We start from the raw sequence: 15,179 nt of genomic DNA on the forward strand, positions 1-15,179 counted from the left end.
CCACCCAAGCAGGCTGATGTGGTCTCAATTTAACATCTCATCGGAAAAACAGCACCTCTGAGAAGGCAATGCGTCCTACGTACTGCACTGGAGTGTCCACCTTGACTTTTGTAAACTACTCTCGCCCCAGTGTTCGGCCTGACTAAAGCCACTGACACAACATATTCCATTAGCTCTTAATTTGTTTTGTCAATGTTTCTATTAATTATGTAATTATGATGTACACATACCTCAAAAACATTTCAAGCCCATCAATTTGAGGAAGATAAATACATCATGTAAATTTTTGTAGTCCAAAAGGATTTGGACAGCACAAATTCAAGCACAGAACTTTTCAATAAATTTCTATTCACTTAAACCATCCCACAGCAATAAAAAGTTAATGTGCCGTCATTTCAGTTTTTGGATAGCTGCTGAGTGCTTAATTCACCTCTATGTCATACTCCAAGCAACAAAAAACAGCAATCCTGAAGTAAGTTTGGTGTGGTAGACAACATGACACATGCTGTCAATCTCACTGCTGTCGGAAAATCTGTGTCAATATTTTTTTAAACTATTGACAATGTCTCGGGATTGAGAAGGCCAATCCATGCAGACTATAGCTAGATCTGGTGCTCATTCCAGAACTAGTGCCCATGTTCAACAGCAATTCACATCTACATAGTACCTTAAATGAGGAAAATACCCTTCTGTTCATTGTATATTAATGGTATTTAATTGCATGCAGGTAATAGACATTAACTAAGGATAAAATTGCACCCCTATAAAAAGGAACATACTGAAATTGTGATTTTTAGATGAAGATGTGCATGTTTGGAATGTGTGCCTCTGTAAATATATGCTTATATAATTTTGTAAAGATTGACTCCAGGTCGATCCTTCACCATCTGACTTTCTGGAATGTAACATTAAGCTGCCTGACAGCAGGGGGAAGCACGGTGGCGCACTGCTGCCTCACAGTGCTGAGGACCCGGGTACGATCCTGGCTCTGGGTCACTGTTCGTGTGGAGTTTGAACATTCTCCATGTGTCTGCGTGGGTCTCACCCCCGCATTCCAAACATATGCAGGGTAGGGGATTGGCCACGCTAAATTGCCCCTTAAAAATGGGGGGGGAAATGAATTGGGCACTTTACTTTTTTTTTTAAACTGCCTGACAGCACCATGGTGCAGCAAACATTGAGGCAAAGGAAGAGACATTGCTACATTTGACTAACAGTTGGGTCAAAGAGGCATGTTTTAGAAGCATCTTAAAGAAGAGTGGTGGTGAACATCAAAGCTTAGGTCACAGCCGTCAGTAGCTGTGTGAAGGGAGTGGAGGATGCTCACAAGGCTAGAACTGGTGCAGAGATCTTGGAGGGTTGCAGGAGGTTACAGAGATAAGATAAGGTGAGCCCATGGCGGCATCCGAAAACATGAATGACAATTTTATAATCAAGTCACTGGTGAACCAATGTTGGTCAGTGAACAAAGAGTAAATTGGTGACTTGGACTTATTCCAGTTTAGCAGATGGGTAGGAGTTTTTAATAAGTGTAAGATTACAGAAGGCAATCGATGAAAAGCATTGTAATAGTTGATTCTGGGGAGAACTAAATGAAAATAAAGCAAACAAATCTAATATATGAGATATTGTGGAGAACTTTCATTGTTGTATCAGGACAGATCTCAATATGTGGTTTTTTTCCACAGTCCAATCATTAGCTGAAGCAGATTGCCAGGAAGGATAACTAAAGCTAGCATACCAGACTCTAAGAAACAACTGAATGCTTTCCTAGGAAAGCAGGAAAGTTAGGAGATTGGATGCACCAGATTGTAATCATGCGATAAATTAAAATTTAACGGCATGTGTAGGATGAATGGAATATTTCAGAATAAAAATACTCTATTTTACAATAACATTCCCCTCTAAAATAAACATCATTCAAATTAGTATCACTGGTGAAAGAGCATACCAGTTACATGCTGCACAGATTCATTTAACTCGGTCATCCCATTGATTTCCCGAAAAGTCACAAACTGGCCTGTTTCCAATCCATGATTACGATTGTCCATGCACGTAACAATTCCAGGAATGGACTGTGAATGAAAAGGTCAAAGGCATTAACACGAGCACCCAGTTATGCTGTGCCAAGACTCATTATGACAACATACAATATTATATTTTTTATGTTTGAACGGGCAATCTCCTGGCATGAATATCTTAATTTAGATAACCAATTGTGACCAATAATATTGAGAAACTCATACAGAAATCCATCAGAGTTGGAAAAACCTTGTAGGGCCATGACAATGGCTGTAACAATGTTTCTGTACAAATTCTCAACAAACTTGTATCATATTGAATACACAATCATTACTGGGTATTTTCATTACTGTAGATTATAACATTTAAGAAGTATTTAAATGCGATGCCAAGGCATACACGGCTACGTGTGGAGTGCTGAGATTAGAATAGTTCATCGGTTGTTTTTCACCGGCACAGACGCGATGGGCCGAAGGGCCTTTTCTGTGCTGTAGACCTCTATCACTATGGTGTACATATTATACTTATCTACATGACTGAGAATTTTGTGCACTTAAGAGCAGTAGAGCCCCTGTATACATTCTAATTGCTTTTCGAATCATAGCCTCTGCTGAGCCAAAGAAGTGCCCATTATGATTGGTCATGTGTGCCCATAGGATCTCATTTCTAAAACCTGCTTGATGAGAGGATTGACCTGGCCCGAGAGAAGTGGAAACAGGTTGCTGAGTTGGACGATCAGCCATGATCATATTGAATGGCTATGCAAGCTCGAAAGGCTGAACGGTCTAGTCCGGTTCATATTTTCTAAGTTTCTATAACCTTGTTTCTAATCAGTGTCAAAAAAGCTGTCAGCTTGATCTCTTTACATATTCTAATTCAACAAATTACTTTGATATCACCACTGAAGCACCATGCAATGCTTTTCTATATTTTCACTGAATAAACAGGATCGTGAGCTAGCATAAAATGCTGCATGTCAGTGAAGGTGATTTTCTGCAGGTATTACCTGTGTGATATTTTGAATGAAGATTTCTTTTGGTTCTTCTCCATTTGGATCAGCTACTTCAAACTGGTCTCCAAAGTCACAGAACACACGACAGAACACTCCATATATATCAGCGCTAATAAACTGGAAAATGAAATGCACAAAATTCCCATTGATAAACCATTAAGATGTACAGTAGCACTGGAAGTTCAAAAATAAAAGGTTTAAGTTCTTGATTGCCTTCAGACGGTGACCTATGGTGTAGATGGACACAGATTATGGTAGTTTTAAACAAGTTTACAATGTGCTTGCAGCCGCAGAGAGCATTAGCCCTTGGTTCAAGGAACAGAAATCAAATGTTATTTTTAACACAATAAATCAGAAATCATCAAATGCCAAACCAAATCTGCTTTAAAATGAATATGAAAGTTCGAAATAATGCAAAAGGCAAACAGGAAGAGCCTGCAGAGCAAAAGAGAAACTAAGAACAGAATAAGAAAGCAAACAAATAAACAAATGAGGAAGGTAAGAGAAAGGCAGTGTGTCATGGGAAGTAAACGATGCAGGCAAACCAGCTTTTATTGCTCAATCTCAGTTGCTCGAGATGCTTGTGGCCATTCACCTTCGCTCACTATGGATCTTCGTGTTCGGTAGGCTAGAGAAGAAACAGCACTGCACGTAAAAGACTATGGGCACAACTTAATTGCCGCATTGCACTTGAGCGAGAGCACGACGTGGCCGTTAGATTGCGCGAGAGGCCAAAATCAAGAACTGCTGGGCGCTAATCAATTTGCAAGCTAACCGGCCCGCTGCCATTGGCAAAATCAGGATTCCGCCATGGCGTGGCGAGAAACCAATAATCGCCACTTAAGGTCAATCTCCATACAATTATCAGAAGCAACCCCCAATCTAACGGCCTCCCATGATCCAACTGCCTCCCCAGCAAGTGGTCACGTGGGCGCTGATTAGTCCACCTTTTAAAAACGTGAAGCTGGCAGAATAGCTGCTGTGGGGATCTGAGGTGGTGAGTGGCCATCTATGCTCTCAGGCAATGACTCCAGGGGCACTGGGGTTGCTGTTCGGGTGGGGGCTCGACCTTGGGTTGAGGGGGACTCAGCACCCGCGGGTCCACCATGCCAACCCTGGATCGTGCGTACCTGTTACGGGGGCAACGCCAGCCCCCGCCTGTCTGTCCCACCGACCGCCCATAACTCCCACTGATCGTGGAGGCCTCCAGCCCCACACTTGCAGGCTTTTGCTGTAGGTCGGCAAACCTTATAGCACGTGGGGGTTATTGCCTATCATCCCAATCAGACCGTCATGCCTGGACTGTGCCTGAACAATGCAGGAAGCAACACCACGGACGCAGCGACCAACATCCGAACACCCAGGGGCTGGGCCCCAGCACCGGGGACATCTCGGCGACCAGAGGGTAGGTGTGTGCACCGGGGAGGGGACCAGCATCCGGTCCAGGTAACGTTACGTGCGGGTGTCTGGTGTACAATTTGTGGGGTCTGGTGACCAGGGCCCCCTGCTGTTGCTGGGGGTGCATGGGCTGGGCGTTTTGGATGGCAGGGGATGTGGGGGGGGGGGGGGAGAATGCATTGGGGGAATGGAGAGTCTTGGGATAGAAGACACCGCTGGTTGTCAGTCTCACACCCTCCCAAATTCCCAACAGATATTACACAGGACGGATGATATCTTGGACCCCGCGGACGCTGCCCTCGCAGTGCTGATGGTAGGCCAGACGCCGGAGGTGGCAGCAGCAGCAGCGTCGACAGACCCCGCCCTGCACACTTGAGGACCTGGCCACCCATCAGGCCAGGGAGGGGCCAAAGGGGGAGGCCAGTGACAGCCTAATCGATACAGGAATTACTGGTCTTTTGAACGGATGAGGACAGAATGTGTTGCAGGGGGCTCCACCTCAACAAGGGGATGGTGCGGTACCTGTGCCATGTCCTCACAGACTTCGCACCAGGAGGAGGATGCCCACTGCCGGTGCCCATAAAGGTCACCACAGCCCTGAGTTCCTAAGCCTCAGGATCATTCCAGGGCTCAAACAAGGACTGGTGTGGCATCTCACAAGCAACAGCCGACAAGTGCATCCTTGAGATCATGGATGCCCTGTTTGTTCGGGCGTGGACCAGGCCCAACAAGATGCCCAGGCAGCAGGATTCACCGCCATCGCCAGAATACCCCAGGTCCGTGGGTAATAGATGACCTTGCGCGCATCGGGCCATCAGGGGGTTCCTCTCCCTGAACATCCAGCCTGTGTGCACGCTTGCCAGGGAATGTGCACGACAGCTCCATCCTTGGATAGTCAGACTTCCCTGGCCTCTTGAGGACCACCCCAGGATGGCCACTTCGGTCTTGGGGGATAAGGGGTACCCAGTGAGGACCTAGCTAATGACGCAGGTACAGAGGTCGGTGACAAATGCAGAGACCCGATACAACGAGGCCCACGCCGGCACCTGGGCTGTCATTGAGCGATGCATCGGACTCCTCAACATGCGGTTCCACTGCCTTGACCACTTTGGTGCAGAACGGCAGTACACCAGAGGTTCGCCCGCTTTGTGGTGGTCTGCTGTGTCCTCCATAACCTGGCACAGCAGTGGGACAACAGGCTGGAGGTGGAGGGAGAGGAACATGTGGCCACTCATGGAGGAGGGCAAGGAGGTGTCGCACCAGGAGGGGCTGGATACCTGCAGGACCAGGCGGAGGATGGGGGACAGGTGGCAGAGGAGAGGGTCCAGCAAACTCGGAGGGTCAGGGTGGCCCTCATCCTCGGCCATTTCACGTAAGACGTGGCTTCATCCGCCATCGTACCCCCCACTTCCCATATGCCATAGTCTGACTCCTGCCTATCTGCTGAGGCTCCTCCAATCTGCTATGGACCTGCTGGAGTGTCACTGACATCCCCCTCTGAACATAACGGCCGCACCCTACTGACTGCATCAGCTCCGGGCAAACTTGGTCCAGAGGCTCAGCATCTGACTGGGACCCAGCTGGGCCCTGGCATCCAGTCAACCTGGGCGTTCCTGCCTCCACCTGGTGTGTAACAGCAACTGTGTGGTGGTCGCCTCGGAGCACTCCTCCCGTGGTGTTGGCGAACTCCCCTCCGAGGTTTCACATGGCGGGGGGAATGGGTCAGTATATGGCATTAACTCAAGTCGGACTAATCATTTGGGCGGTGGCCTTTGGATCCTCACCTCTGCGACGTACACCAACTTCTAAGTCAGTGACTGATCTGCCATCCCCGCGACCTTACGCCCGCTATCCGTAGGGGGTGGGTCTCTGATGTCCAGCACTCTGCCGCCCAGTGTCAGGGGGCCATTGCCAACCAACCCATGCGGCCCGGTGGAGCTGGTTGATCTTCTTACAGCACTGGGTGCTGGTCTTCCTGGTGACACTCCCCGAGCTGACGGCCGCTGCCACCTCCTCCCAGGCGACACTGGCTGCCCTGTGGCTGACCCTCCGAGCCCCTCGGGGGAACAGGACATCATGTCTGGTCTCAACTGCATCCAACAAACTGGCCAGGTCGGCATCCCCGAATCGTGGAGCTGGTCTCCTTGGTGGCATGGCTGTGAGCTGTGTGGTGTTTGCTCTGCAGGATAGGAGTACTGCGCTCCCTTGTTAGCGGGGAGCTGGCGGGCGGGGTCCTGGCGAATCAGCCAGCGTGACCATCATTTGCGGCGAGAAGCTCGTGGGGCCTTGTTAATTATACCAATTAGCATTTGATACCGGTGACGTCTCGCAGGGTCAAGCATCAGGAAGCTCATGGCAGTTTGCGCTCGTTACCACACTTTCCATTAAACAGCGCCCTATATCAGAAAAATTCCACACTGCAATCTAACCAGGACCAAGATTTTTTTTTTTTTTATTTAGGGTACCCAATTCATTTTTTCCAATCAAGGGGCAATTTGGCGTGGCCAATCCACCTACCCTGCACATCTTTGGGTTGTGGGGAGAAACCCACGCAAACACAGGGAGAATGTGCAAACTCCACACGGACAGTGATCCAGAGCCGGGATCGAACCTGGGACCTCGGTGCCGTGAGGCAGCAGGGCTAACCCACTGCGCCACCGTGCTGCCCCAGGACCAAGATTTTTGAACTTTGTTTCCTGGTCTTGATTTCAAAACTTCCATCCTTGTTTCTAATCCCTCCATGGTCTTGCACCCACCATCTGTCTAATCTACTCTCACCCCAGATTCCAAGATAACTGTGCTCACCCAATTCTGGCCTCGAGTATCTCTGATTTTAATCACTCCACCACTGGTGTCTATGCTTTAAGTTGCTTAGGCCCTAACATGCAGAATACTGGCTTGTAATTGTTTTTATGGCTGGTATTAAATTACAAACTGCACCAGGTTAACATAAAGCCATAACACACTGCCTGATCGAGATCACTGCTTCACATCAGATATGAACAGGTAAGACAGCACATTCGCACTACGTTGGCTTCAGACATATCTTGAATAAAGTGTTTGCTAACACATTGTGCTCCAGGCTTGTGATTAAAGCAGCACTCTAAAATTGGACAGAGATTTAATATTCTTCTCAAAACAAACTGTATCCATCATTTTTTAAAAAGTAATCTTTATTGTCACTAGTAGGCTTACATTAAAACTGCAATGAAGTTACTGTGAAAAGCCCCTAGTCACCACATTCCGGCGCCTGTTCGGGTACACAGAGGGAAAATTCTGAATGTCCAAATTACCCAACAGTCTTTCGGGACTTGTGGGAGGAAACCGGAGCACCCGGAGGAAACCCACGCAGACACAGGGAGAACATGCAGACTCCGCACAGACAGTGATCCAAGCCAGGAATCGAACCTGGAACCCTGGAGCTGTGAAGCAACAGTGCTAACCACTGAACTACTGTGCTGTCCCAATATTACTTTTATAACAGGGTACAGCAGAAAATAAACACTCAGAAGTAAATATCCATTTAAACGAAATGGGATCTCTCCAAATACAGCGTTTCTATTAATCTCCCTGGCTCTTTAACTCGGCTGTTTATGCATTACGATTACATGCAGGTTCTTTTATCCTGTAGTTTCCTCCCACAGACATTTGTGGGTAAAATAAGCAAATACTGCGGATGCTAGAAATCTGAAATAAAAACTGAAAATGCTGGATAAACTCAGCAGGTATGGCAGCATTTGTGGAGAAGAACAATTAATATTTTGAGTCTATTATGTGTAACACTGGCCCAAATCCTCCGGTTTCAGGGTCGTTAGGGATCAGACGCATGACTGAAGATGTGGGCAACGATTCCTCAGAAGACATACATGGGAATTACATGGGATGGGCAGGTTCTCTGGTGCTCAGGACCCTCCATGAATCCTGAGCTTAGTGGGCAATTGGGCCAGATATGGAGGAGTTACCCAGGAAATGTTAGAAAGTTAAATATTCCTGGTATAACAGCTGGTTAACTTCACAACCAGCTCCCTCAATCACCACCACACCCGCCACCCCACTGCCGCCACAACTACCCCTACACCCACCCAACCGGTCTCCTACCCGATTACCCATCCGACCTGACTACTCCTCCAACCCTACCAGTCCCACGTATGCGTCCAGTAACCCACACATTAAAAAATTGAAAACTCATTAAATAGCTGCTGCCGTAAAAATTAGGCGTGTCCTCTCCCCCCACCGGCTCTACTCCACTCACTGGAATTAAATGGGAGCTATACTGATTAACAAGAGAGTGCAGTTTCAGATGGAGAAGGTGGTGGCAGATCAGGGGGGCAGGTGCGTGATAGTTATGGATACTTTGGAAGGAAGGTTGGGGGGGGGGGGGGGGGGGGGGGGGGGGAGATCAACATTTGATTAAAGTTTTGAACCCGAAAGTGGATCGTTCTAAGCTCAAGTCTTTAGCCATTTTGGTGATGCACAGTTGTTGGCGGCATTCATGAAGGAGATAGGGGGAGTAGGCTCATGAAGGTTTTTGAATCCGGGGTGGTAGAGAGTATTCTTTCTTTGCTCTGGAACATAACTTTATTATGGGAATTTCTTTATTATGGGAAGATCCTCGTTGGCAGGGGTGAGGAGGGCGGAATACTTGGCGATCATCTTTGACCATGCCCCACACCGGGTGGATATTGTCTTGGAGAGGAGGCCGGTGTGGAGTTTGGATGGAAGTAGCTGGAGGACTTGGGGTTTTGTGTGAAGATTGCGAGGGTAATTGATGAATATGTGGGGTTTAATAAAAATGGGGAGATTTTGACGTTGGTGCTATGGGAGGCTTAGAAAGCGGTGGTGAAAGGAGAGATAATCTTGTATAAGACGCAGGTTGAGAAGGAGGCGAGCGCCAGCAGTTGGTTGGTCGATGGAACTTTGGAGGTTGATGGCAAGTACTCGAAAAATCCCACACCAGAGTTTTGGCCAGTAGAAAGGAACTGCAGACACAGTTTGATCTGTTGTCCACAGGTAAAGCGGTGCGCCAGTTGAGGCGGGTAAAAGGAGCAATGTAGGAGTATGGAGAGAAGGCCAGTCGTCTATTGGCTGGCCAGCTTAGGAGGCAGGCAGCTTCCCAGGAAATTGTTCAGGTAGAGGATGCGAGTGGGGTTTTGGTGTCTGCACCGCTGAAGGTGAATAGGGTATTTGAGGAGCTTTATAAAAAGCAGTCTGAGCCACCCCCAGGGGGTGAGTCAGGTATGGTGGAGTCTTTGGAGGGATTGGAGTGCCTTAGGGTGGAGGAGGATGATAATGCTGGGCTGGAGGAACCATCAGGGATTGAAGAGGTTTGGAAGACTGTGGGAAAAAGCAGACAAACGAGGCACCTGGGTCAGATGGGTTCCCAGTGGAATTTTATAAGAGGTTTGCGGACCGGTTGGTACTGTTGTTGGTGGAGATGTTTAAAGACGTGATGGCAAGGGAGCACTCCCAGAGATGATGAGGCAGGCATCCATTTCGCTGTTATTAAAGAAAGATACGGAGTCGGTAGAGTGAGTGTCGTACCTGTCAATATCTCTGCTAAATGTGGATACCAAGGTTCTTGCTGAGGTACTGGAGCTCAGGTTGAAGGAGTGTCTTCCCCAGGTGGTTGGTGAGGATCAGACAGGGTTTGTAAAGGGTAGGCGGTTGTCCTTGAATGTGCGGCGTTTGTTGAGCGTGGTGCTCTCCCCGTTCGGGATTGGGGGGGGGGGGGGGGGGGTTGGGGGAGGAGCAGCTTATTGTGGTGCTAGATGCAAGAAGGCCTTCGATAGGGTGGGGTGGAGTTACTTGTTTTCAGTGTTAGAACGGTTTGGGATAAGGCCCAAGTTTGTACTGTGGGTTAGGTTGCTCTATAAGGATCCTAAGGCGAGTGTCCGCACGAATGATTTGAATTCGGGATACTTTCAGTTGAATAGCGGATTGAGGCAAGGTGTTAATGAGGCCACACCTGGAGTATTGTGTTCAGTGTTGGTCTCCTTACCTGAGAAAGGACGTACTGGCGCTGGAGAGTGTGCAGAGGAGATTCACTAGGTTAATCCCAGAGCTGAGGGTGTTGGATTACAAGGAGAGGTTGAGTAGACTGGGACTGTACTTGTTGGAATTTAGAAGGATGAGGGGGATCTTATAGAAACATATACAATTATGAAGGGAATAGATAGGATAGATGCGGGCAGGTTGTTTCCACTGGCGGGCGAAAGCAGAACTAGGGGACATAGCCTCAAAATAAGGGGAAACAGATTTAGGACTGAGTTTAGGAGGAACTTCTTCACCCAAAGGGTTGTGAATCAGGAATTCCCTGCCCAGTGAAGCAGTTGGGGCTCCTTCATTAAATGTTTTCAAGATAAAGATAGATAATTTTTGGAAGAATAAAGGAATAAAGGGTTATGATGTTCAGGCTGGAAAGTGGAACTGAGTCCACAAAAGATCAGCCATGATATCATTGAATGGCGGAGCAGGCTCGAAGGGCCAGATGGCCTACTCCTGCTCCTAGTTCTTATGTTCTTATGTCCTATGTCCGCCTTCCTGTTTGTGCTGGCGATAGAGCCTCTGGCCAAGGCATTGAGGCAGTCAGATAGTGATGGGGAGGGGGGTGGAACCTAGGATTTCCCTATATGCTAATGACCTTCTTTTGTATATCTCAGACCCGGCCCCCAGTTGGTGATTTAATGGGGCTGGTAACTCAATTTGAGGCATTCGCGGGATACAAACTGAACTTGGAGAAGAGCGAGTGCTTTTCGATCTCTCTGCCATGGAAGGGGGCAAATTTTTTGAGGGGGTTTCGCTTGAGACTGACCATTTCAGGTATCTAGGGGTGCAGGTAGCACGAGATTGGGCCCGGCTCCGTAAATTGAACTAAGCAAGCCTGGTGGGGAGGGTCAAGGCGGATCTACAGAGGTGGGACAGCTTCCCTCTATCATTGGCAGGCCCGGTTCAATCGATAAAGATGAATATTTTACCACGGTTTCTATTTTGATTCCAATCCCAGTCGTTTTTTTTCCTTTCTGAGCGTGGAGCAGTTTATTAAGTCATTTATTTGGGCAGGCAAGATAGCTAGAATTCAGAGAGGACGGCAGTCTTGGGATTTGGCACTGTCGAATGATTTATTATTACGGGGCAGCAAATGCCAAGAAGGTGCTGGGCAGGAATGGAAATCAGGAGGCAAGTTGGGTAAAGATGGAGTCAGGATCTCCCCTCCCAACGCCGCTTCCCATTTCTTCTTGATCTTCACCACCCGCTCACCTCCCTGCTCTCCCAGCCACTTTTATATATCCCCAATTCTTCCCTTCCCTTCCACATCCGGAAGCAGCACTCGCTCCAGCAGGGTGTATGCCGGCAACGCACGGAACCCCCTCCAAACCTTTTGTGCAAAGTCGCTAACCTGCAGATACCTGAACTCACTACCCCTCGGCAGTTCTACCCTCTCCCTTAGCGACTCCAGACTGATGAACCTTTCCTCCAAATACAAATCCCTCACCTTGACCAGCCCCACTTCCCTTCACCTCCATATACACTATCCAATCCCCCGCCCCCGGCACAAACCCATCATTCTCGCACAGCGGCGTTAGTACCGACATCCCTTCCATCCTAAAATGCCTCCTCAGCTGATTCCATATCTTCACCATGGACTGCGCCACTGGGCTCCCTGAATGCCTACTCGGAGCCATTGGCAATGCTTCCGTCACCATAGGCCCAAACTAGACCCCTTACAAGATTGATGATGCTGATCTGTGCAAACCACCTGTTTGAGTCAGCTGGATTAGGTGCTATATTTCAGTGTTGGGAAGAAAGGCGGGTGGCGGGGATGAGGGATTTGTTTCTGGAGGGGCAGTTTGGGAGTTTGGAGGAGTTGAAGAAGAACTTTCCAGGATATGCAGGTGAGAGATTTTGCAAGGAAGGTTTTTCTGACGTTCCCAGTGGTGCCGCCTCCTCACTGTTAGAGAGAGTGTTGCCGGTGGTAGGGATGGTTAACTCACGGATCTATGGGAGGATTCTGGGTGAGGATATGTAAGAGGTTAAGTCCAAATGGGAGGAGGAGTTGGGAATGGCACTGGAGGAGGGATGTGAAGTGTTGCGCAGGGTGAACGCCACAACTTTGTGTGCGAGACTAAGGGTGATTCAATTAAAGGTGGTGCACTGGGCACATCTAACAAAGTCGAAGATGAGCCAGTTGTTTGTGGGAGTTGAGGACAAGTGTGAGCTGAGTGAGCGGGGTCCAGCCAATCATGCCCATATGTTTTAGTCTTGCGCTGAGTTGGGGAGGTTTTGGGCCTCGGTCTTCAGCGCCATGTTGGCAATCTTGATTTGGAGCCCAATCCCCGAGGGGCTGTATTTGTGGTGGTGGACCTGCCGGAGCTACAGATGGGGCGGGGGCGGATGTTTTAGCCTTCGCCTCACTGATTACCTGCAGGCGGGTTCTGTTGGGGTGGAGTTCAGCTTTTCCACCCTGTGCCTATGGATTTAATGGAACTCCTATACCTTGAAAAAGTTCTACAAAAGATGGCACCTGGGCATTCTGTACCTCAAAGAGTTGGTCACCGTCAGCTGTTGGGGCGCAGGGGCGGGGTTCTCTTTGTACAAGCTTTGTTTGGGTGGGGTGGGTTTGCTTTCTTATGTATAAAATGTTAAAATCTTAATAAAAGTACTTTGAAGAAAAATGTTTTAGCTCAGTACGTACTACAAGAACCATACCTTGATTGGTGGTTGCTGTGCATGGCAAAAGTCATTTATCCTCTTTTGAAGTGAGAGTCTAGTCTCTGTCAAAACCACACACTGTGAATGAAGAAAAAAGAATCAATATTAATATAACCAAGCACTATTCTCAGAAGACTGTAGCTTCACATCATGACACTGCCTGCAGCCCTAATGTATTGCCAACAAATTTCTCCTCATCCTTCTAAACTCAAAGGAATGCAAGTCATGTTTGTACAACCTATCCTCATAGTTGGTAACACTTTAAGGCCTTGTATCATTGGGATGAAGCTGTGCCAGATTTACTGCCTTCACAGCTTAATATATCCTTCCTGAGGTTGTGTCCAAAATCTCTACAACTGAAGGATCACTGCCACCTCTTTGCATTTAAGCCCCTCAAAATAAATGTCAACAATTCATTAGCCTTTTTGATAAATCTTTCTACCTTTATTTACGATCCCTGTGGGGATCCACGAGCAAGATGCTGCCATCAAGTCAAAAATAAGTTCTGTCCATCACACAAATGAGTAATGTGGTATATGAATTTCGGTGCCAGTGTGATACCAGGTACGTAAGCCGTTATGTTCCAATGACGGGCAGATCATATCAAACAGCATGTCCCTTCTGCTGTTCACGACTGGCAAAGTACGGACTATGCACAAGCAGCCCATGTTTGCAAAACTTAAACATGGTGTCCGACATTAAGTGTGATCCACGATTGGACAACACTTGCTAAACAATCCGGATTGTGCCAAGAACTACGCTGGAAACCAATGTAAGATCATCAGTCAGGCTCGCAATATGGCTCACCTGCGCATACTAGAAGCCACATATATTCACACACAGGGTCCTAACCTTTGCAAACAGAAGGGGCATGTTGACACATTGCACGTTTTATAACTAAACAAGAGTTTGGGGGACAGTCATTCCCTAGTTCATTCCTCCATGGCAATGCCTTGACCAGAGTCAACCTACCTGGTTTGAATTGAACATCAGCAAGGCAAATTAACTGTACTTTGCTGCATTCTCCATGGCAACACCTCTACCAATCAGAGTCCACTTGTCAACCAATCAGCATACTCATTCAATGCAGGATAGATTGTTCCCTTTACTTTTGGTTTATCATGCAAGCTGTCCTGATGACTATTTATAACCAAATTTACGAACGAAAAAATTACCACTTCAAGGACCACCCCAGGGTGGCCGGTTGGCTCTTTTTTATTCTTTAAAATTTAGAGTACCCAATTCATTTTTTCCAATTAAGGGGCAATTTAGTGTAGTCAGTCCACTACCCTGCACATCTTTGTGTTGTGTGGGCGAAACCCACGCAAACACAGGGAGAATGTGCAAAAGCCACACGGGCATTGATCCAGAGCCGGGATCGAACCTGGAACCTTGGTGTCGTGAGACTGCAGTGCTAACCACTGCACAAGTGTGCTGCCCTGGCCGGTTGACTCTTGGACAATAATGATTACCCACTGAGGAAATGGCTAATGACGGCAGTATGGAGGCCAATGACTGATGCGGAGACCCGATACAACAAGGCCCAGGCAGACCTCCGGGTGGTCATTGAGCGCTGCATTGCACTCCTCAAGATGCGGTCCCTATGCCTCAACTGCTCTGATGGTGCACTGCAGTACACCCCCCCCCCCCCCCCCCCCAGAAGGTCCCCCACTTTGTGGTGGTCTACTGTATCCTCCACAAACTGGCACAGTAGCAGGGCAACGTGCTGGAGGTGGAGAGGGAGGAACATGTGTCCACCTCAGAGGAGAAGGTCAAGGATGAGGAGGTGCCGGAGCAGGAGTGGCTGGAGGACGAGCCCAAGGAGGATCCACAGGACCAGGGAGGCCCTCATCCTTACTGGCTTCACATAGGACATGGCCTCGTCTTTCATTACCCCTCTCCTCAATCAACCCACCCCTTCCAGCCCCCCCCCCCCCCTCCCAATCCCTCAACCCCCCCCCCACACACCCGTTTCCCACTGTCCCAGGGACTGTGCAAAATCACTCCAGGGTGATAGGTCTGCGTCGACAATGTCAGC

General features: G+C 48.3%; 1 protein-coding gene across 3 annotated transcripts in view; it reads right to left on the minus strand.

The window, feature by feature from the left end:
- The window catches only part of uba6 (ubiquitin like modifier activating enzyme 6), a 294,389-nt gene that overhangs the window by 159,223 nt on the left and 119,987 nt on the right, over positions 1 to 15,179 (minus strand). For all 3 annotated transcript variants that reach the window (XM_072517066.1, XM_072517065.1, XM_072517064.1), the window contains 3 exons: positions 13,139 to 13,219; positions 3,029 to 3,151; positions 1,952 to 2,075 (listed from right to left, as the gene is read on the minus strand). In XM_072517066.1, the coding sequence (XP_072373167.1) occupies positions 1,952 to 2,075; positions 3,029 to 3,151; positions 13,139 to 13,219 (328 nt within the window). The remainder of the gene's footprint in view (positions 1 to 1,951; positions 2,076 to 3,028; positions 3,152 to 13,138; positions 13,220 to 15,179) is intronic.

The sequence above is a fragment of the Scyliorhinus torazame genome, chromosome 9, assembly GCF_047496885.1.
Source record: "Scyliorhinus torazame isolate Kashiwa2021f chromosome 9, sScyTor2.1, whole genome shotgun sequence".
Taxonomy (NCBI): Eukaryota; Metazoa; Chordata; class Chondrichthyes; order Carcharhiniformes; family Scyliorhinidae; genus Scyliorhinus; species Scyliorhinus torazame.